The 24,555-nt window shown below is 38.7% G+C and overlaps 1 protein-coding gene across 3 annotated transcripts in view; it reads left to right on the forward strand.

Moving 5' to 3' along the window:
* Positions 1–361: 361 nt before the first annotated feature.
* Positions 362–24,555, forward strand: part of LOC120535224 (glypican-5-like) — a 327,258-nt gene continuing 303,064 nt past the window's right edge. For 2 of the 3 annotated variants that reach the window (XM_039762929.1, XM_039762946.1), the window contains exons 1-2: positions 362–987; positions 14,952–15,116. In XM_039762929.1, the coding sequence (XP_039618863.1) occupies positions 816–987; positions 14,952–15,116 (337 nt within the window). In that variant the 5' untranslated portion in view covers positions 362–815. The remainder of the gene's footprint in view (positions 988–14,951; positions 15,117–24,555) is intronic. The other variant, XM_039762938.1, reaches the window with a different exon arrangement.

The raw sequence follows: 24,555 nt of genomic DNA on the forward strand, positions 1-24,555 counted from the left end.
AAAAACAGTTTACTTATTTTTGACTTAAACATTAGCTCAACATACGCATGAATATCGAACTGTTTCAAGACATCTGAAAATTATTTCAAAATATACAGGTAGTGTAAAATCATTTAGAGATTTACTGGAAATATTCAAGGGTATCTTTGAATTCATTGACCAAAGAAAAACGATGATTAGGCTCGTCGAATTGCTTTCATTTTACCCCGTAAAGGTACGCAACAGTACCTACTTCAATAAAAAAACGGGGTCTCGGAAAATAATTCAGACATAAGGTGCCTGGTCATGCGAAAACGTTACAATTTCGTATATTGGTCAGAAGTGTTCCCTTTATTGTCACTTGTTATTATTTATTCTAACGGAGTCGTCTTCTCTCTGTCTCTGTTTCGGGGGTGCTGGAGCTCGAAGAAAAGGGAGTGTTTCTTTAAAAATGAGCTCTCTAGTGTCAAACTAATTATAGAGGAAGCCAATAAGCTCAGCTGTTCCCATTCTAACACTGTAAGAAGGGAGGGGTGGGGGCTGGGTTGCGGGGTTTTGGGAAAGTGAAGCAGCCGTAGTCTGCAAGAAGCGTGAATCCAGCCTGCGGCTCAATACCGGAACGAATTATTTAAGCTTCTTTATCAAAAGAAATCACAAATCGCTACTAATGATGCCGACCCTCCGAGGGGCTAACCTGTTCTTCTGTTAGGAATATGTCTAGTCTCGTGTGGTGACAAGCGACGAAGTGACATTCTTATGCCTATTTACCCCTCAAATACATTTCTTTTCAACTTCTCGGGAGAAGCGAGGAGCGGCAGACAAACCCCCGTAGATCGATGGCTCACCACTCGAGCGCCCTGCGCGTCCTGCCGCTCTGGATTGTCTTGGCAGCTTCCATGCCAGCCGGCTTTTTCTCTTTAAAATCTCCTAGCTGTCACGAAGTGAAGACTGCATTTCAGCAGCGGCAGATCGGACTCTTGAAGTGGGTACCCGACGTGCCAGGCACAGGTCAGTGTTGTGAGCAGCTTGCATTGTCACAAGTGACAACTCCGGCTCGAAAACTCGAACAAACCGAATTCAAATGATTCATAAGTTGAGGTGACATACTTTAGAGTGCATTAATGAAAAAAAAAAAGTTACTATAAGAATCACTTGACTGTCAGTCCTATCCAAACGGTGGTCTGAATCAGTAATAGAAGAATCCATGCGTTTCGGGTGTTTCCCTGCGCAAATCTGCTCATCATAGAAGTTAGGAAAAGTGAACTTGTTTTTTTTTCATTTTTTTACCAATCCGTTTTTGTTAAAATTTAAATGAGACTTAAACATAAATTTCTCATCTCATTTTCAAGTCAGTCCAGAATTCCTGGCAGCCTTGAATGGAAGGCTGGCAGCAGCTCCAGACGGGATGCCAGTCCATCTCCGGGCCTGATTTTAATTTCTGTGTGTATACGTGAATTCTTAAACAACGTTTTAACGTTATGACAACGAGTTGAGTGCCGCGAGAAGTGTTTCCAAATGAATAAAAAATAATAATAAAATCTCTTTCCATACTTGGCAGATATTCGCTCGCTTTCCAGTAGAAAACCGTAAAATTGCAGCAGCTCCAAAACAAGCACACCCTTCTGTCAAAAGCACTTTTTTTCACGCCAAGTAATTAAATCGGATAGATCATGCAAAATGGATTAGAACGGAAACTTTCATATTAAAATGAGATGTTGAACACATTCCGTGTGTAAGGGCAGTTTTTTTTTGGTCGCGCTTCTCCAGTTGTGACAGAGATTCAAGAATTTACAGATTACATGCTGGTCATCTAAAGATGAGGCTAAATGACAGTGTGTAGGATCTTTATATAGAAAGAAAAGAGCAAGTAGATAAATAAAACCAGTAGCTTTCTGGTTTCCCTACTGATTGTCTAGATTGGCAATGCTGCCTTTTCAACAGTGGATTATAGTACAGAGCTATTTAGGGTTAGGTAATAAAAACTGTAATGAAAAATTCCTTATATGGTAAATAAAGAAGCTTTTATTTTGTAGACTATTAGCACAGTCATTATATCCCTAAAACTACTACCTTTTCGAAGACTGCCAAAAGAGGATTCTTTTCAATTATTAAATGATCCCTGCAAAACAAATTAATATGAAGCAGATTAATTCTGTCTAATACTATCTTTGGTATGGTGTATATTAATAACACGTGGAGAATTACAACCACAAAAGTATTTATATTTACTGTTAAATAAGTAGTTCAGGAGAGTGCACCTCGGCATCACTTGCATGTTATCATTATTTGTATGCATATAAGAATTTTACAGGGAGCCAGGCTGGCAAAGTTGAAAGGGAACATAGAGGAAGACTGAACAGGAGATGTAGCAGACCCACCCTGCACTGTAAGCCTGTTTAAGTGCTATTAGGGTGCTGTTCACACCACAAGGTTAAGAGGAGGACCCATAAAAAGTTACTGTGTGGTAAGAAGAATCCATGGTGTGCTAAATGCGTCTGTGTGTCTGTGGAGTGGCAAAGAACAAATTCCTCCATGCATGCAACTTTAATAGAAAGCTTATTTGGTTAAAGAAAAGGTTATGGAGCTAGATAAGTGGGTGGAGGGTCCTCTCTGGTCACTGGGCCCTATAATGGAATAACTGAGGACTTTCAAAGACTGTTCTTGATCCCAGAATTAGGTCCAAAGATATTCCCATGATGAGGTATAAACTGCTTTCTTAGGTGATGAGGTAGAAGAGTCTTTTGATCAGACTGGCAGGCCCAGCACTGACTCAGCTGCAGAATGGTCAGTAGGGGGAGGCAGCTGGCTGGCCGAGGTCTCCAGGACTTTGACTGTGTCTGGCTTGTCTGACTCCTGTTCTACAATCTGGCCGTGGTTCTACAATTAGCTGATGGACAGATAGTGTGGTTTTGCCTCTATGTTAATTAGTTTCGGCTTTGTTTTTGATATATTTAAATAAATCTCTATCCTCATATGTGATAGTTCTGCAATTATTGAGAGGTATAATCTATTCCTGCATTTCACATTGCATTTTGTACTATTGTATTGTATTCCTGAGATGGCAATGATAGATTGGCCATCTAGCTCTGTGAAGAGGACTACTTGTGTTCTGTATTGTGTGTTTTGTTTGCCCCATTGTTTTTGACACCCATTGTACGCCCAACTAATCTGGAACGGGGGTCGTTCTCTCTGAATTGCCTTTCCCACAATGTCCTCAAATTGTTTTATCAACAAGTGGGTGTGTAAAATCTCATTGCAGCACTCCTTTTGTGATTTTGGGTTATATAAGAAATAAATTGTTGTTGTTGATAGTCACTTGAGCTTAGAGTCGAGAGGGATCAGCTTGCTAGGAAGAAATGTTGCCAGAGATTTAGAGGTGAGTGGGACGTCAGTTTTGCCCTTGTGGCACTATATTTTTGGATGGAGGGCATGTGGAAAAGCCACCCACCTTATAGACGTGGCACTAAACCTGTATAGGTAGAACCAATGAGCTAGCTGTTCTATTCTGTATGTTGCTGCCTTGTATTCTTTCACTGTTAATCACTCCCTTTGATCTTTTTGTTACTTTAATTAGGAGCCATTATTTTGGCACATTTGTCTCATTTTGCCAGGGACACACGGGTGCCCATCATAATGTGCTGTATGTGCATATGTACATATATACTGGCCACAACAGCACATCCTGCAGGCTCTATTAGTGGATGGGTGCACAGCACTTATGGCTGTAAGTGCAAAAGAAGGATGGTACGATTAACAAATAGCCTGCACATGTGTCTGTGTTTACATGTAACTTGCATGCTTAAATGATTGTTGTATATATACTTGTATGCTTACATAAAACCTTATTCAATTAAATGAAATATTTAAGCAGAAAATACTTCCTTATATGCTATATTTTAAGTAAACATTTCATTTCAGTAGGTTTCCTTGCTTTTCTGTACCAAGAACTTTTACTTGAACTTTTGCACTCAGCTTTGCTCTAAACCAAGTAACATATGGCTAGCCATGTGTAAAAACTGGTGACGATAGATAAATACCAAAAAATATCGAATGTTTTGTGAGTGATAGAGATGAAGGAAATGGCAGACATGCTTACATGCAGAAATGTGCTGCAAAACTGTACTGCAGTAATAGTTACAGCCGTAATAGTTACAGACACACACATCTGTATTCTGTGCAACAGTTGTCTGAAATGGAGTTTCTGGTGTGCGTGTTTATTACTATCCATATATTCATTGCATTCATTTCTGCATGGTGCACTTTTCATTCATTTCTGAATATTGTGGAGCTTTATGCTATATGCTGCTTGGGAATATACTCACAAGTCTCAAATGTGTTAAATCTAAAGTATCATCTGTGAGCCCTCCAATAAGATATATGTGGATTGCATTAGGTTAGCCTGGTGTCCTTACAATGGCGGGTTCATGCTTTGCACTCCTTGCCTACAGTAGTGGTTCCCAACCTTTTCTACGTCCCATATCCCTATGTTTGATTTATGTTTGCACCTCCTACATAAGTAATATTACATTTGAAGATAAAGTCCATCCATTATTCAACCCGCTATATCCTAACTCATGGTCATGGGGGTCTGCTGGAGCCAATCCCAGCCAGGCACAAGGCAGGAAACAAACCCCGGGCAGTTCGCCAGCCCACAGCAGTGAAGATAAAGTTAAATTTTAAAATTTTGAACCACAAACTGAACCACATACAGTATTGCGGGTGAACAAATTGAACTCAAAAAATATTTATTTAAAAATAAATTGAGCAATTTACTTTTATACACTCAGTAATCTCATAAATGTGTCCCCTGTGAAGCTTAGACAATCATCTAATGATTCTGGGGTTTGGGTATCTTACAATGCATCAAGCACTGTGAGGAAATGACACACGATAAATGATTGAGGCGTTTGGGGAATTGGAGACCCCTGTGAAGCAACTTGTGCTGGTGCACCGCTAATCAATGAAACACAGGCGACAAGCTATGTTCCTCCCATGACACCTGCACTGCAGTTCAAAAACAGATGCGCCGCATAGTTAAAATTGCTGCGCTGCTTCCAGGACCCCCAGCAGGAGAGATGGGCTGAGTGTAAGCAGCAGGTGTTGCATCCAGTTCAGTCCCCCTTGTCCACCACCCCAGCAAAAATGTCAATCAAGCCTTAAAATCAGTAATGTTTAACAATCAGGGCTTGCACAGAAAGCAATATTAGACCTTACTCTTGCAAGATCCAAATTCCATTCTGTTAAAAAAAAGGTATTCGCTTCTATGAACGCTCAGCCTGCAGCAAAGAACCCATGAGAAGTTGCATATCCTAGGCTGATTTACAGGTGACACTTGCATGTGCAGTGCTTGATTCTTTTCACATCATAGAACAAGAGCACTAACTAATAAATGACATACAAAGGATAACACACAGCAAGACACCGATTGCGCCACAATAAAATCAGACAATGCACCTCACTTAATTTTAGCGAAACACAATTCAGCCTTTCTCCTCTTTGCACCCCCTGAAATGTTATCTGAGGGTGCGGGCATCCCAAGTTGGGAAACCCTGAACTACAGAAACTGTTTTTTTCTCATTGTGAGTTCACAAAACTGATACAGTAAGTTTGTACATATATTAACTGTATATTAGGGTGATCCTGGAGAGTTGCAGTGGCTGCAGGTTTTCGTCCTAACCCTTTTCTTAATTAGTGACCAGTTTTCCTGCTAATTCACTTCTTTTTTCTTTAGTGTAATTGACTTGCTATTTATGACTTAGACTCCCATAATTGTTTCTTTAATGCTGAATTAGCAGCCACACAATACTGAGATACAAAATGAGTCAACATGACCAACAACCTATGTCTACCATTCAGTTTCTGAAAATAAAGAAGGATAAAGGTCTCAGGAATGTTGATCTGCTCAGGTCCACAAAACATTGTGACAGCTCTCTTAGAAAAAAGAAAATCATCAGTTTTGGAAATGTCTGTTGTGGCACAATGAGAGCAGCAACAAGCCACAGAATTAAATAACGGGTTTAAGTAACAGCAACAATCGGCCTCTTATTAAGAAACTATTTGGAGTGAAATTGGTTGGAGTTTTAGCTGGTTATCTGTTGGCTCACTTGTAATTGGGTGCCATTCAAGGAAAAAATGATGCAATTCAGAGCACTGCATCATACATAACAAGTCAATTAGAATGAAGGAAAAAGAAATTAATTAGCAGCAAAAACTGGTCACTAATTAAGGAAAGGGTTAGAATAAAAACCTGCAGCCAGAGAAACATTTCAGGACCATCCAGGAGACTCCAGCTTCATGAAAAGGGTGATCAAAAGGTTTCTGGCCTGAGCTGTTACAAGAAACACCAGTAAAACCAAACATTTTTATTCTTTCCACTTAATCCCTGTGAACACTAATATAATGTTTTCAAGGCTTACATATGCTGGTAACACACAACAATTTGCCTTACTTGTGTCACCACTGTTTTGCAATGTGATGGCTGTCTTCATTGTTGACACAGAGGCCTTCAGATTATGGAACAGGTGGTAGTCACACAGGATCAGGCCTGGAGGGCAGGGTGGCTGCAACATCTCCTTGAATCCTCAAGGTAATAAAACAAGACTTTTGCATTCCATGTGGTGTAAGCAGGGTATCATAATGATTTGAACAGTGGAATAGTCATCAGCTTTCTTTGCCACTTTTACCCAACTGACTGCTGCAAACATCAGAGGAAATCAGTGTGTGATCTTTCTGAGGCATGTGATCAATAAGGACTACACCCTCAACACCATACAAAAAAATGTGTGTAAGATCTCTCTCATTGTAGTTTGGACTTTCACTTTCTTTGGTGTTGGAGAATTACCATGCCTCCATATCTTTGATTGTTATGTGAGTATCATAGTAATGTATTCAAGTTTCAGCCATGTTATGAAAACTCTTAAATTTTTCTTCGCTCAAATTCATTAGCTACAGATTCACCTTTAGGACATTGGATGTGGTGATATATTTTTTTTGGAAACCAACATTCTAAACATCCGTATGGAGAAACCTTGTACACATTGAAATTGGGTTCAATTGACCTAAAATTATTCCCGGTATTGTCATCCACTTTCATTTTTTGTGATTTTTCAAAATGAAACATTCCACTGTGGCAACATTTTCTTCTGTGGTCAAAGACAAAGGTCCATCAGACCTTGGGTCATGTTTGAAAGACATCCTGCAATGGTAGAACCTGTCACATGACTGTGGCATATGATGACGATTGGTCCTGATACTGTTCATGTTGACTAGGCAAGAATTATTTCTTTGTACTTTCTTCTAATGATAGAAATTCAATGATTGCCCAGCACTTGATTTTACAGTTTTACTGTTCAATGGGATCTAAAACAAGAAAAGTGCAATATAAATCACAAAACTTGTAATTCATTTATTTTATTACATTGGAGATAATCTTTGGCCACTAATGAAATCACTTATCTTCCTGGTTAAAACTTTTTTTTGATTGCCTCCATCTATGGATAGATAGATTACATTTTTCAGCCCTGACATGCTGCATATCATAATTGAATAATTTCCTTTTTTGCTATGAGAAAGTAGTCTTTTTTTCTCTCCAAATTATTGGGGGGAGGTTGGAGGGGTAGGGGACTGTTATAAATAAGCAAATTACAAGTTTAAAAAAAACAACATACATCCCCAGTTAGCACAGACTGAGCCCTCTGGGGTAGGTGACCTGGATCAGGCCTCTCAGGCGGTGTTCTGTTCCTTGTGTATGGAAACTGTCCTGTTGTCTTTCCTCTCCCTAAATGTGTATGTATGTGTATGTCTATAGAAGCATACAAGGCTGTTCAAGTCCTGAACTTTCTCAATACATTAGTCCATTCACTGAAATTCAGTTTTTCCAGTCACTGAAAGGAATAGGAGCCTTTGCTGTCAGCATCAGATGTAATTCAAGAGTCAGTCATTAAGGGGACATAAGTACAATACATCTCAGGGTCCACTCAGTCACATCCCCACTCTCACTAACACTGGAGTACACAGAGAAAAACTGCTCCATTCTTCATGTGTAAATTCTCCATTATGACTTTAGCATTGCACACAATGCTAACAAGCAAAAAAACAAATCTAAGATTATAGGCAAATACATTTTTCCCAGAAACAAAATAAATTTGTACAAATACATTTTTGGTTATATTTTAAACAGTTTCTATAATTCTAAAGGTGCTTTTTATTATAGATAGAGAGTGATGAACAGTAGAAACTGTTGTGGGCAGTAGGGGGCACCACAGAGCCACAGACACAAGAGCACTGATACAGTCAAGGGCTCAATAAAGTATAAGTTTTTATACAAAAGTACCTTATCCAGGTTTTTACCTTCAACTAAAAGCAATTGTAATTATATCTCTACACACTCCTCCATACAAGTCTTGTACTCTACCTCCTGACTCTAACTCTCTTGAAAGGGCAGACGGCACCTTTTTATGTCAGACCTGGAAGTACTAGTGCCATAGCATGACTTGTCGAAAGCATTAGCAGGCCAGGTGGAAGATCGACAAAACATGACTGCACCCAAGGACCACAACAAGGCTACTCTTTTGAACTCCAAGACCCATGCAAACCTGCAGGATATCCAAACCGGGATCACGCCAGAGGCGCACTGACACCAATCCCATTGGTGGATGATCCATCTGTGAAACACGACCCCACTCCACCCCAACCCATCCATCATTCTTTCTGCCCAAATGTGACAAGAACTGAGAACCATCATGGCTGGGTGGTAGCTGCATGCACTTGATCAATTCATTATGGCCTTGCAGCCAAACAAAGAATCCCAGTCAGGACACCAGTTCATCTATGTTGGCATTCATGCTGTATATAGGTTGACAGATAGGTAGATGAATATTTAAATACAGTTATAGATAAATGGAAAGGGCACTATAGAGAAAATAGTGATCAACAGATACATGGGTAGATGAATGGTAGAAATTATGGATAAACAGATAATAAACAGAACTAATGACAGACAGAGAGAGAGAGAGAGAGAGAGAGAGAAAGAGAGAGAAAAGAGCTAAAGCTCCTAAGGTGAAATTTCTGTATTCCAACAGTTATAAAAGACTGCACAGAATTCACTCAAGATGAATGTATTATTGGATTTGTGATTCTGTGGCTGCATCTTTAAAGGGTCTTTGTTTGTGCATATTGAAGCTTGACTTAGACAAAATTAATCGCTATCTGCTTTTAAATTAGATAGATAAAACTAAAATGGATGCCTACTGAATATACAGTCCCGGCTCAACTCACTGTCCACGTGAAGTTTGTCCATTCTCAGTATCTTCTTCTAGATTTTCTCATTGTTACCCCCGTTTCCTTCCTCATCCCAAAAATGTGCAGATTTGAGTCATCATCTTTATGTCACCCTGCTCTGAGTGGAGGAGAGACTGGCATTCCAAGCAGACCTGGTTCTTGACTTGCACCTAATTTTTCACTAAAAGGCTTCGTTTTTGGTTTAAAAAAAAACACCTGAATGAACAGCACTGAGTCGTTAAATTCACTTTGAGTTTAAAATAATTAGGTCCATAAAATGTTGAATTAACAACACTCGATGTACAATCTGACTAGCATTGTTTTTTTAGGAGTGTATGAGAAATGATGCAGACATATTCTATGATTTTGTTAACTGCACTTTAATCTTTAAACATATTGAATGCATCAAATTTTCTTTTTAAAAGAATAAGTTGTGTTGCTCGCAGTAATACAGGATGATGTTGGTACAGGAAGATCAAATTCCAAGTGTTTTCAGGCTTGCTGAAATGTTAGCAAAAGGACAAGACATTATGTACAAAGTAAAGATGGATATGTTTGCTGCGCAAATGAAGTGTGGAAATGTCAGCTGGGCTGAATTCCTATTCTGCACCCTTGACAGTTATTCATTTGTAAACGTGTATGTGGTGTCGTTTTTATCGTGAAGATGCAGGTTTTGACAGCATATGATACAAATGAATAAATGAGAGCAGACAGGAATCGCCATGATTATAGAGCACGAAGTGAACCAAGTCCACCACTATTGTACTATGGAGTTTTCATTTAGTTTGACATAAACCATTTGTATTTTCAAAATAAAAGATGATTACTTTAAAAATGGCATTGCTTTTTTTTATTAAAACCTGAAAGTTGTCTTCAGGGATTAAAGCTTCTTGCTGTTCAAGGTTTTAGTTCTGGGATGCTATTTTGAAGATTTAATATTTTGTTGTTTTTACATGTTAGTGAAAAATTGTGTTAATAGGAAGAAGAGGGTGGCATCTTATAGCTCAAAATTCTTTTTAACGTTGAACAAATGGAACATCAGTTCTTTAATACATACAGCGGACCCTTTATGTTGTGTCCTAAACTTCTGTTTGAAATCTGGGGTCAGATCAGGGGGCTACAGTGGCCTTGGCTGGTAATATAAAGTACATCTGCATAAACGGAGAATGTGTCCTTTCACCTACCATCCTTTAATTTGAACAGGAATCCAATACCAGTGTGTACCAGTGGGAAAGTGTATGCTGGATAAAAGCCCAGAAATAAGTGGCAGCTCTCAAGAGACCTTCATTGTAGGGTTTGTAGGACAGCAGATTAATTCAAGGCAATCACGGGAAGATTGCTGAGGGAGACTATAGGATCATTGAAGCGACACTGTCATGAGCACTAAAGAAGGTAATTAGTTGAAGACTATGAGACAGAACTCTGGTCTGTCATGGCAGAGTTAGGGAAAGGGCACAAAGGTAAGTGTAAAAGCAACAGGAAGATCCACAATGGTAAAACCATGGATTGGCTTCTTCTAGAGAAAGATTCACATCCCAAGAGCCTTGGGCAGGAGCAGATCTACTGTGAAACTAATGAAGCTTAAACCTCTGGGTCCTCTAATCCCAGAGGGGTCCCAGAAAAGACTTTAGTCCACATTGGTTAACAAGTTTTGGTGTCTACTGTATGAGAAGGGTTTTTAAAAATAATACTAATTAATGATATTGTGTAATTCACTACTACAGCAATTTTAATCAACATGTTTTCAATTTTTTTTTTAATTTGTGGTGATCTGGATCAACCCCATTGAAGAAGATAATAGTGGTTACCCAGACTATGTTGCTGGTTGTGAAGAGGCCCCCTTAACAGTTTAAGCTCCAGGGTCCCAAAAGTGTAGGTCCACCACTGGCCATTGTCTCAGCAGAAGGTTGAACAAGCTTTAAGATATGCCACAACTGAAGTTCTAAGTAGAGTCAGCTTTAAGAGAAAGTCGTTCAATTTAAGTCTAAGTGCCTTGAAATGGGTTTCTCTAGCAGAACTAGATTCTTACGAAAACTGGAGGTAAATGGTCCAGAAGCTGGAAGGATTTACTGTATTTCCCAGAAAGAAAACGTGGGCCTACATCCTTTACATACATGAGGGTTCAGGGTTGCAGGGAAACCTCCAGACTATAGGGGCAGCTCTATAAGAAAGGCAGCAGAAATATCTGGTGGCATTCCTATCTCCTGAAGTGACTTTAGAGAGTGCCACAGAAGTGGCTCTTTAAGGGAACATAAAACAATTCCTGGCCAAACAAGTCAGGAGATGAGATCTTTGGTGGGAGCTAAACCTGGCAATAGGAGACAATAGGAGAAAGAGAGTGAACTTTCTTTGGATGTGAGTGGAGAAAGTGACTTTGGTGGTTGTCCATGATGTTAATATTGTACTTTTCTGATATAAAATATATACACCCACACTACAATGAGTTTGTATTTATTAACCAACTTTCCTTGTTATGAACATTTTGTTCCACATGAGGGTGGCATATAGTGGTGCTCCATTAAAACTAGGATTGTGCGGTAAAGGCGTTACTTTGTTTTTTCTTATTATTGTTGGCCACTTTGTAACTGGATAGGCTCTCTGCACCATTTAGAAGCTGCCTTAACCGATTTCCTCCAGGCATCCTGGTGACATCTTCTTTGATTCGTCTCAGATTTTCTTCTCCTTGTCTTTGAATAATAGATGGTACCTCTTGTCTTCATCTAACGTGGTTCAGTGATATCATGCTCTCCAAAATTTTATTTTTCTCAGGGAGGTACGGCTCCATCTTCACCCTGTTATAGTTTTGAGAACTGGGATGATGTTAAGCTTCTGAATACTGGGAAAATCTGCCTGTTTCTGTTGGAAAATTAGACAAAAAATCTTTAGTTTGTCCAACCAGAAATGTGGGAACCTAAAGCTAAAATGGGAAAAAGAAAAATAAGAACAAAATAAAAATTTCACAGGGTAGAAGCGGGCTTTCTTTCTTACATGTACTTCTTCAATGTCTCCATTATCTGACAACACAACATTTTTGTTGGATTTCTGACAAATACTGCCAGAAAGGAACTTACTTTGCTGGGCCCTTGAGCAAGGCCTTTGCTCCAGAGGTGCTGTACTATGGCTGACCCTAGGTGAAAAGACAATTTCTCTAGGGGATTAACACAGTGTACCAAATACCAAAAATATATTTTCAGTAGAAAAATTAGCATATTATAATCATCGTAAAAAATTGTTATAAAACAATATAAAGAAAGCTTATATTTAATAATGCACCTTTCATAAAAAGGCCATTATGCAACAAAAAAGTAAATAGGCAAGTGGAATAAAATACAGTAAATAATAACATTTATAAAACCGCTAAATTCGGTTTGGATTCATCAGGGCCCAGATCTTATCTGACAGCTTTAGGTGCAATGGAGAGACCCCCACTTAGACATACTCACATGGGGCAAAACTAATCTGATGTTCATATCTTTGCAAAGTTAGGGGAAAAACTTTAGGAAAACCCCTGCAGAAACAATGCAAAATGTGGAGTGAAAGAGTATGGGGTTTGACTCTGTAAAATGATCAGACTCGACACACTTAAAAAAATTTGGGACAGCCACCCATATATTGACCGTGCCTGCAATGGGTTGATTTTTTGCAAGAGATGTTTCTCTGTTGGAGTTTAGAATTGAACTGCTGAAGGTCTGCAAAGATGGCGGCTTTAAGGGATCAAACTGGAAGTGATGTATAGGAACCAGAAGTGATGTAGGGGAACCGGAAGTGGTGTTCTTCTGATGTCAATTTGTGCGTCAGAACCAGAAGTGACGTTCTTGTAGGTGCTGGAAGTGATGTCATCAACATTGAGCCAGATAGGTTTTCCCATGGCTTGTCTGCAGAGATAACAGGAGAAGGTTGAGTGCACCCTGCTACCCCCTGGCCTGGCGTGGAATTACCTTTGCTTGGTCCATATAACATCCTCCTACTCGCACATGCATGACAACTCTAAGAAGCTGCATCAGTGAGGCACAATAAATAAATAAACCATTAAAGGTGGCCTGGAAGCTACTAGGGTTGTCCCACATCTCCAGCAATCTGGATTGAAATTGCAGACTTTTCAGTTTCTGTTGGAGTCTGAATGTTCCCTCAGGGTCCTCTGATTTCTTTCTACACCCTAATGACGTTCATGTTTCTCTAGTTAGTAATTCTAAGCTGATTGAGAAGGAGTTTGTGGATGAGCATATGCCTTGTGATGGACCAGTGTCCCCTGAATGATTTATTTCACACTTTCTCCTGGTGGTATTAGGTAAGGATCTGGCAGTGTGTGCCACATTCAATTCAAAGAATAAATTAAATAAATTAATGTGGAAACTTAGCAAAAATCAATGGCTTGAAACAGCAATAGTGATGCACTTTTGTCCTAGCCTACCGTTTATTTATTAAAACCTTCTTTGGAAGCCTTAAAAGGTAGTTATAAAAATAAAAAAATGAAATGACAGCTAGAGTGAGGTGTGTGCATAAAATAGAGCCAAAAACCAACATGCTGGAGAAGTGGTCAGTGTGTGTTCAATGGTCCAAAAAGGAAAGGAGGCAATTAGCTGTCGACATTCCTGAATTTTTTATAGTTTTCAGATTCCATTTAGAAAAGCCTGCTCTTTGCCTCTGGCTTTGCAATCACCACATAAACCTGATAAAAGTTGTAAGGAAGATAGTGAAGTGCAGCTGATCACTACAAATTAGGATGACAGTAACAACCTTATGTTTCCTGCTTGTTAATAATATGGCAAAGAATAGCAACTTATTACATGTTAAAACCCAGGTAAAGGGAACAACTCCACTTTTTCTTGCAAATTCTGAAGTCAGAGCCAATTAGTGAAAGAAATCTTTCTCATTCTGATTTTAAACATTACTGTTAAGCTGCAGGAGCCTAAGGAACTTTAACGACACTGAAACATTTTTGAAGTAAAAGTCATAATTAGGAGCAGTTTTGGGATAAAGCATCATGTTGGCATTGATGGTTTTATGTGTATTGGGCTCATCATTCTGTATACTGCCGGCTTCACAAATAGATTTCATCAGTCCCATTTTGAGCCCTCAAGCTTTTCTTTACACAAAAACCTGATCGTTAAAAGAGCAGCCACTGCTTACAATTGGCATTTCAGGCTAGAGGTGGAAAAACACATTATAGTATTTACAAACAACATAATTTGAAAAGTCTGAGTTTTTTTATATATATAAAATATAGAAAATAGACAATCTATTATACTCAGATTTTGCCCTGATCCTGGGATCACTTAAAATGATCATAATTCATTCATAAAAATCAAGATAAAACCTATAAAGCATCAATCCCACTTAGTTATGGTAAAAGATGACGACGAGGGAGAAGAATTTCCCCTTGGGATTAATAAAGTATCTGTCTATCTATCTATCTATCTATCTATCTATCTATCTATCTATCTATCTATCTATCTATCTATCTATCTATCTATCTATCTAAGAAGACTGACATTTTTATTTCTAAGGATGATATTGTGAAAATGTCTGCTTACTAAGTGATGTCTATATGTTATTTGGAGCTTTTTAACTGACAGTCCAGGAACTGGCTAACAAGATCAACATAGGAATAAATTAACAAAATTATCAATACGGTGTCCTTATGCACTAATCTGACTTTTACTTTTATGCTTTCTGATTTCGCTTGCTTTCAGCAGAAGAGGACCTTTCCATCTGCCAACACAAAGAGCCCACCTGCTGCACAAGAAAAATGGAAGACAGCTACCAGTTGGCTGTGCGCCGGGAGACCATCGAAAAAATTCAAGCTCTAAGTATGGAGATCAAGTATCATATTGCGAAAAATGCACAGTCTTTCCAAGGTAAGGGCCTTGGGTTAACCCTCAAAGTTTCTGAATGTGGATTATAACAGAAAAATTTTCAAACTCTTTGGATCAAATGTACGAATCCCTGACATTCAGTGACAGCCTGATATGCTCATTGTAAGGCTAATGAAGAGATCTGCAGATAATAACATTTTTACTGTAGAGAAAGTATGATTTTTTATTGTGCTGAGACGCATTCATTGCTTAGAGTTTATAATTAAAATTAAATAAAAATGTACAATTTTCTGAACTAATTTATCATTAAATATCAAAGTTGTTTAATTAATTCCCTTAAACATTCTGAATGTTCAGACCAATATTGTGTTCTATAATGTGAAGAACAGTATGTACTAACCTGCACAAGAAAAGCCTTAAAACCAAATATAAAAGTAGGCTGAGGTATTGTGGGATGTTGAACACCTGGGAATATTCCTTTTTTAATATACATTTTCAACCATAAAAAATAAAGGAAGAAAATACTGTTACTCTGCCCAATAAGAAGTTCTTGGAGTTAAATCACAATAATGGCATGCAACTTTTTACTATTTTTGGGCTTAACCATAGCTTGCTGTACAATTTGCATATTTCAGCCCATCTATCAGATGTTTTTATGATTAAATTTTAATTAAATGACTGCAATACAACACAATAATGCCAATCAACATTAAGTAATTAGATAAGAATACTCATAGCAACTACTCACCAACCCTAGCCCTATGCAATCAAAAACAACTTCAAGTAAAGAGTAATAAGCTCTGGATGGCCCAGGAAACTTCAATTCCGAAACACAAAAAACAAAAACACACAAAGCTATCTGGACAACAGGACACGAGTTTCGTCCATAGAGTTCTGAAAAGGTTACACAAGTCTGCCATTACAAAATGAAGAAGCAGAATGCACCATTCATCCTTACTTCCAGTAATGTAATATTAAAGAAAATGGTTCTAGAAATGAAATGATCAGGTATCAGAGGATTATCCAGAGGAAAGCGGTAATTTTGAAGTGACTGCCCAAAGAGAACAGTTTATGCTGGAAGAATGAAAGACAGGAAACAGAGGGTCTGGGAGGAGAAAGACTTGAGGAGTGAAAGGGGTGTCACAGTAAAGGACAGATGAAACAAACTCTGATACACATCAAAAAGCTGAGGCCGTGGGAAATTCCCAAAACAAATGCCAAAAGGACTTGGGTGAAAAGACAAAGCAGATGACCCAGATGTTTTAATCTATCTAGAGACATTCTTCTATTCTTTATCTGTTAATCCAGTTGAAGGTAAATGGGCACTGGAGTTTGTCCTACCATACAAAGCAGGAACCAGAGTGCTAACCCATTTCAGGCTACATACATGTGTCACACTATGGCACTCAATCACACAAGGCCAATTTAGAGCCATCAGAATGCTTTTGGGATGTGGTAGGAAAACCAGAGTACTGGAAACCACTTCATAGACAGAAGGAAAATGAGCAAACTGTACAAAAACAGTGCATGTGCTGAGGCCACAATCCTTAATGCTGAGGGGCAGCAGCCACCACTGCATCATAATGCTGGTGCGTTTTATTATAATGAAGTAATTCTAAGTAAATTATAATTCAATTAATGCTTGTTTGCTTGCTTTTTTGGATAACACATTACTTAAATATAATAAACTCTTTTAATCAATCAATAGACAAACACCTTGCTGAGTTCTGATCAAGGTTATTATAGTTAACGAAAACTAAAATCAAAACTGAAACTATTATTAAAAAAACGTTTTCATAAACTGAAATAAAATAATTAACAAAACCGAAATGAAAAACTAAAACTAAATAAAACTATTAAAGTAACTGGAAAGACTAACTGAAATAAAATAATAATTTTCTAAAATATTTTTAGTTTTCGTTTTTGAATGAATATTCTTGCCGTTAGTCTTTAACCTTTGTAAGTTTAACTCTAAAACAGAATTTGTGGTGACAGAGCAAGCTGAATACAGGTATGTAAAGCGTGTGAAATAGAAAGCAATTTACGTACGTGCTGCCTTTCTTTGCGCTTGTTGTATATCAAGATGTATTTGAAACGGCTGAAATCAGAATGTGCTGGTCAACAAAACATTTACCATATGGACAGAAAAATCACATGAGTAATGTTTCAGTTTATTTCTCAGGTGACTGCTTTTTGTCGATAGCAATTCACCTGCCACTTCGCACAGGAGAAATCATGTTTACTTTCTCATATACGAGGTATAGAGAAGTATATTAACATGAAAACATTCAAACCTCAATATTTTGATGAATCTTGATGTTATAGACCAGTGATGGCGAACCATTTAGAAACCAAGTTCTCAAACTGCAATCCAAACCCCACTTATTTATCGCAAAGTGCCAACATGGCAATTTAACCTGAATACCACCTATAACTGAACACCAGCATAACCAAGGAGCTGGTGGTGGATTTTAGGAGGCCCAGGCCCCTCATGAACCCCGTGATCATCAGAGGTGACTGTGTGCAGAGGGAGCAGACCTATAAATACCTGGGAGTGCAGCTGGATGATAAATTGGACTGAACTGCCAATACTGATGCTCTGTCTGTCTCTCTATCTACTGAGCTTTTAGTTTAGAAAAGCAACTCATACATTAACATCTTTTGTCTTAAAAGAAAAACATAATAACGGAGCTTTCAATGATACAAACAACTTTTTGTTGAAAGGTAAAAGTTTGCATTCGGTATGCTTTTGAACAATTAATGTGCTTTTTGCTGTTGTATACATGCTGATAATTTGTCTAACCTTGGCTCATACTTTGTAAGCTTGAGAGCAACACATGCAGCACTCAGGTCATCTGTTAGTCTGTTTCTGGTGTCAGATTTTATTTAATTCAAAGCTGAAAACAGCTGCCCACAAGCATAAGATGTTCCAAACAAAGTAAGGAAAGCAATCTCAAGTGCCTTGATTGACTTAAGATTATTTGGCAGAGAATTGCACACTTTAAGGATTTCATTTTCATAACTAACTGTGCTGTCCTTTGTCATCCCTTCGATCCTCTCAAGTGTTTCATGCAGGTCTTCCCTATTAAGCTCCGCCCCCAAAGCTTCCATTATATATTACGGGTCGTGGATCAGGTGTGGCGATTAGCAACTCCCGGCAATAATTACAGATGCGGACAACTCCTCACCTGTGCGCTTAAGCGAGGACTGCCCACATCACAAAGCTCCCGGAAACCGCTTTGGCCACTCTACCATAACCCCCTTTAAGCCGCGAGTGCGGCAATTATCTGTTAAAACTGGCCTTTTCAATTTTGAGCTGTGGACCCGCTATACCACATCCCCTCCAACCCCACCACGGGAATCACAGACTCAAAAGGCTGCAGTCCGTGCCGCACACTCAAGCAGCATGACAGGAGAGGAAGGAAGCGCTCCCATTGGGCTGCTGGGCAGAGGGGCGGATGATGTGAGAAAAGTCCTCCGGCACGCGTGAAGAGGGGGAGCGGTGAGGGGAGCAGCCCGGCCCTGCATTCCTCTGGCTTTATAGTAACGAACTCTGTGCTCGGGCGACGGCGCGCGTGCCCACTGAGAGGGCTCTGAGTGCCCCCTTTGGCACGCGTGCCATAGGTTCGCCACTACTGTTATAGACCTACCAGAGTCCAAAAATACCGTTTTTTGAAATGGTATGTGTGTGCACGTGTGTCTGTGTGTATATAAACACGATAACTCAAAAACGCAACTAGATAGATGGATGAAATTCGGCATTGTTTGTTACACTACAATTGTAAATGTGTATTTGGGCAAATACATCACCCGGAAGTGGTACTTTACCTGAACAAATTTTTTTTTTTTTACTCATGCAGCTGTAGAGTCCGATTTATTCAACTTTACTTTTATAATAATTGTTCAATATATTATTAATTTGATTTGATTTGTTGTTGATGGTTCCTTAACGTACATAATATAAAAATATAATAATTTTCTTGTGGTTTACACCTCAAATATCCATCCCCATATCCAAGTATATAAGATAGTGTACGGGAGACCACTCCTGGTTTTTGAAAATAAAATGGCACTGATTGAGACACTGACTAGGTCATCATACAAGATCAGCATATTGTTGCTGACCAATCGCTTTTGCTTTAAAAACATTGTTTAACAATGAAGCGACACAAACAAAGGTAGGTAGGCGAAGAGAGTCTGCCAAGTGATGAAAAACTAAACATACTATGGGTTTTTTGTATTTATTCATTTATCTTTTTTGGTTCATATTGTCAACGCAAAATACCTGAAATTGTGAAAGTAATCCATTAGCAGAATTATATTTTAAAATATTTGTCTCCCTTTTTTCATGTTTCTCTCTCTCTGTCAATATAGATAGTTGAAATATCATATTCTTTTTGTTCTTAACATCAACCTCATTGCATACCGGGGATTTTTCCTGCCTTACATCCAAACCTGCTGCGGTAGGCTCCAGGTTTCCTGCAATCCTGCTCTGGATAAACAGGTTTAGATAATGTATATATTGTTCTTACTCTCAGATGCTATCTTGGTCGTTTTATGCCTATCCGTACTCCTATTACCTGCTCTTTCTCTGCTCATTATGGGTTTACTGTCCTTTATGTTGGGCTATTCAAGTCTCACTGCCCCTAACCTTCACACTACATGCTTGTTGTTCTTTGTTTCCCTCAATACTGCTAGGTGGGGTCTGCACACTGATTCAAGTCTAAGAGTCCTGTTCTTCCTAAGCCCCCGTGATTTTCATGAGAAAATATTTTAAAACTTAGAAAATTGTTCATATTCACTATCTAGTTTTGATTATGCTTGTTTTTATCAGACAAAATCAAAACCAGATTGTAAACCATGTAGTGCAGTAAGCTTCTACTAACATTAAACTCGTATTCAAACCTTAAGTGTACAGTTAAGTGTACAGTTCTGTCTGATAGTGACACAAAACTAAACTCCATAGGAGCTCCATGTCATAATTACTAAAACTAAAACTGAAACTAATAGATATAAAAATAAAATAGAAATGTCTTTGTGAAATAAAAACTAAACTAAAACTAAAAATACACGATGAAGGAAAACTAAAACTAAACTGAATTTCCAAGTAAGGTCAGAAAAAATATAGAAATAAAAACTAAAATAAAAAGGCAAAACTATAATAACCTTGGTTCTGATTGCGTCCTGCAATTTGCAGTTTCTGAATTTCAGATGACCCTCGTGTTATATCCAAAAATGCAAGCATTAATTGAATTATAATTTGTGGTGAAGGAATATTGCAGCAATATGAACAAAAAAAGAAATATCTTGCAAGCCCATGAAGCAACACAAGTGTGATCCAGCAGTAAGAGTGGCTTGGGTTTCTGATAACTTTATCAACTGAGCATGAAACACCTGCTTTGTGTGTGTGTGTAAATAACTCACAACCATTAAACATAACTTCAATTGTTATTTCATTTCAATTGTGTGGAAACTGATCAACAGGCAATTGCTGTTTGCTCTTCTCACGCTGTCATTGTTATTTACAACATCTGGACAATGTATGCATATGGAATGCTCTGTGTTGTCCTTTAAAATGGAAACAATCAGGTCATTTGAGTTAATGATAACTGAGAGATAAGATGGATTTCTTCAAGCCAAGTCACAATAACTGTCTGTACTGTAGGGCTACATCTATACTACCATTTTCACTTTAAAATGGCGTTATTACATAAAAATTATCTTCGTCTACACTAGCATTTTCACATCAATTACAAAAGTATTTCTATCCATGCAAAAACAACCAAAAATTCACGTTATTATTGCCCACCTACACTGGGCATGCACACAGCATGGACTTTTAAACCAGGCCTACACTGTGCCATTTTTAGCATGATTTTAAGCCTGATTTTCTGAGTTGGCCAAAATGTGATCTTCCTTAACTGTCATTGGCATTAGTTGTGATGCCTGAGTGTCTCTCACTATTGGGCTATCGCAAAATTGGAAGAATTTCTGTCATGTCAGAAACTTCGGTTTGTTGTCTTATAGTGTGAGTCATCAGCTAGTTTTCTAATGCTGAAATTAAATTTTGCAAAATGACTGCTGGGAGTGGCATCATACTTGTGTAGTCTGATCCCCAATGCCATGCCATATCAATTGGACCAAACCTGTCAATTGGACACCTGGCAGTTCTAATCGCTTGACCGTGATTGTTAAATATTTCACAAAATGTGATTATCGATGAATACAGATAAGCAACACATTAAGTGCTATAGAAAGCAAATATGCTATGTTGGAATATGTGTTTTTTTCATGAAGAGTGACCAATCAAGGAATGAGGTATTGTAATAAGCAGGATCCAATCAGGGAAGAGCCAAGTGATAAGCATGAGTCAAAGAGAATGTGATGGAGTCAGTGTTTATACAAATCTTTATTTTTCACCTATCCACACTGAAACACAATGCTGGTATTTTGTAAAGTCTCTGACTCAGGAGTGTGGATGAAAGGTGAAAATGGAGACAAATGTCCATCCATCCATCCATTGTCCAACCCGCTGAATCTGATCACAGGGCCTCGGGGGTCTGCTGGAGCCAATCCCAGGAACCAATCCCGGGCAGGGTGCCAACCCACCGCAGGACAACCAACCTGCATGTCTTTGGACTGTGGGAGGAAACTGAGTGCCTGGAGGAAACCCATGCAGACAACATGCAAACTCCATGCAGGGAGGACCTGGGAAGTGAACCCGGGTCTCCTAACTGTCAGGCAGCAGCGCTACCACCGTCCCACCCGGAGGCAAATGTCTGTGCACTTAAACAAAAATGTTTTAATGTGGATGGGACCTAGGTTTCTCTGTCATGGTAATGGTCCTGACAAGCAATGTCACTATCATGAAGAGCTCTTGATAAGTACATTATGCAAATCCAACCACTAATAAATCATCCTATATATCATCATTTATATAACATCCTTTAAGGCACTTTACTGACTAAATCATAGCATATTTACAAGGTGTGATCCAAAGGTTCCCGAAATGCATTTATTCTGCAGCCAGAAGGGTTTGGTTATATCAATCGTCACTAGACAGCAGTTTAAGTTGTCCATGAGAGCTGTTATCACGTGTCAGTGCAGTTGTTTTTCAAGTCGCAGTTCTCGTTTAAACTTCGGTTGTGTCTGTGAAGGGTTGTTTGTGAAAATGAGTGATTTGAAAGACCCAAAAAGACTTGACAAGTTCACAGAAATCCTAAGTCAATGCTCATTTGCTTCTTTGATGTGAAGGGTGTAATCCACAAGGAATTTGTGCCACAAGTACAGACGGTGGATGGAGCATTCTACATGTTCAAAGGCGTTTGCGAAATCGAATTTGTCGAACACGTCCTCAGATGTGGGCTGACAAGTCATTTCTTTTGCATCACGACAATGCACCAGTTCACACATCTCTGATTGTGCGCACATTTTTGGCTTCTACAAAGTTTACTGCCATTCCCCACCCTCTGTACTCCCCTGATTTAGAGCCGTCTGATTTTTTTTATTTCCTAAGATGAAGATGAGGTTCAAGGGACGCAGATTTGAGACAATGGAGGAGATCCAAGTGGTAACAACCGACGTCTTGAACACACTGACAAAAAACGACTTCCAGAGGTGCTTCGAAAGGTTGAAATCTCGCTGGGACTTGTGTATCAACTCAGCGGGTGACTATTTTGAAGGAACTGTTCACCATTAATTGTTATTTGGTGTGTATGCTTTTAAATAAATGCATTCCGGGAACTTTTGGATCGCACCTCGTATTTGTTATAATGCCTTTCATGATGACCACTTTTGCTGCTGTACAGATGACTTTTTGGTTCCCATAATTCAAATTACTTGGTGGGTAGAGTGGTGGCTCTAAGGCTAGGGATCTACGCTGGAAATTGGAAGGTTGCTGGTTTGAATCCCATAAACACCAGAAATTACTCTACTCCGTTGTGCCCTTGAGCAAGGCCCTTAACCAGCAATTGCTCCGTTCTGGGTATGACTTTAATCTGCATCCAGCCCTGCAATCAGGTCCTCCAACTTACAGGGAAAAATTGGGGGTTGGTGGCAGGATTGTTTAAAAAATTATCACTATGTTATGATGCCATTTTGCTTTTGTTATCAGCAAGGGTATAGCAAGTTGTTTTGCATTGGGTATGCAAGATTTGTTTTTTTGCCCAATAGCAATTAGTCTGCTACAATCGCTCTCCTATGAAGGTGAATCACTTTCACTATATAATAAGCAAAGTACTTTAGTGGCCCCCTTGTATCTTTTACATTCCCCCATTTTGCACCTCTTTTTGCAAGTGCTGCCATTTTAGTGTTATAACATGCCTGTTTCCATAATGATGCATCCCATGATCCTCTGAGAATGTGTGACCCTTGACTTTTAAACTAAGATGACATTAAGAATGTCTCATCCAAGACTGGAAACAAAATTGCTTACTTGTGATTTACTTTGTTATTGCGTTTCTGGCTTTTTCAAACATCAGCTTTGTCCATAAAAGCTTTGATGTTTGGATTTTGATTAGAGTTTAACTAAAAATCAGTTTAGTCTTTTTTAGGTATAAACTTGGAATATCATTTTAGATTCCATCTCATTCTCCGTATCTTTTCCATTAAAGTTATTTCTGTTTCTTTTGAGATAGAACAATGCTATTCTGTTGTTTATGATTGCCACAATTTTCTGAAAGTCTTTGCTTAGTTGAGGCCATAATCGATAGTCACATAACATCAAGGTCATGCGATGTATTGTGTCAACAAGCCCCATACATATAAGGTGGTGGTGTGCAGTACTCTACATCCATACTTTCAGATTCACTATTATTACGGAAAAGTCATGCCGCAAAAGTTGGCTGTGAAAATGGCAATGACTGGGAGAAGAAATGTCAAAAAATACAAGCAAAAAGACTAAATGAGAATCCATCCTAAATCAATGTCAAAAACATACAAAGATAGATAGATAGATAGATAAACAGATAGATAGATAGATAGATAGATAGATAGATAGATAGATAGATAGATAGATAGATAGATAGATAGAACTTTATATATCTCCGGGGGAAATCTGGCTTTTTACATAAGCTCTTTAAATCTATACTAATAAAAGGCAAAGCCCTCACTGACTCACTCACTCACTCACTAATTTTCCAACTTCCCATGTAGGTAGAAGGCTGAAATTTGGCAGGCTTATTCCTTACAGCTTACTTACAAAAGTTAAGCAGGTTTCATTTCGAAATTCTACACGTAACGGTCATAACTGTCACAAAATTTGGTAGGCGGCTTCCCTGCGCTAACCGAAACCGATGTACGTACTTATTTCGATGGTATGACGCCACTGTCGGCCGCCATATTGAACTTTCCAATGTCACTAATTCTCCAACTTACCGTGTAGGTAGAAGGCTGACCCCATCTTCACGAAATTTGGTTGGTGGCTTCCCTGCGCTAACCAAAACCAATGTACGTACTTATTTCTGTGGTATGATGCCACTGT

This window comes from Polypterus senegalus, chromosome 1 (assembly GCF_016835505.1).
Source record: "Polypterus senegalus isolate Bchr_013 chromosome 1, ASM1683550v1, whole genome shotgun sequence".
Lineage (NCBI taxonomy): Eukaryota > Metazoa > Chordata > Cladistia > Polypteriformes > Polypteridae > Polypterus > Polypterus senegalus.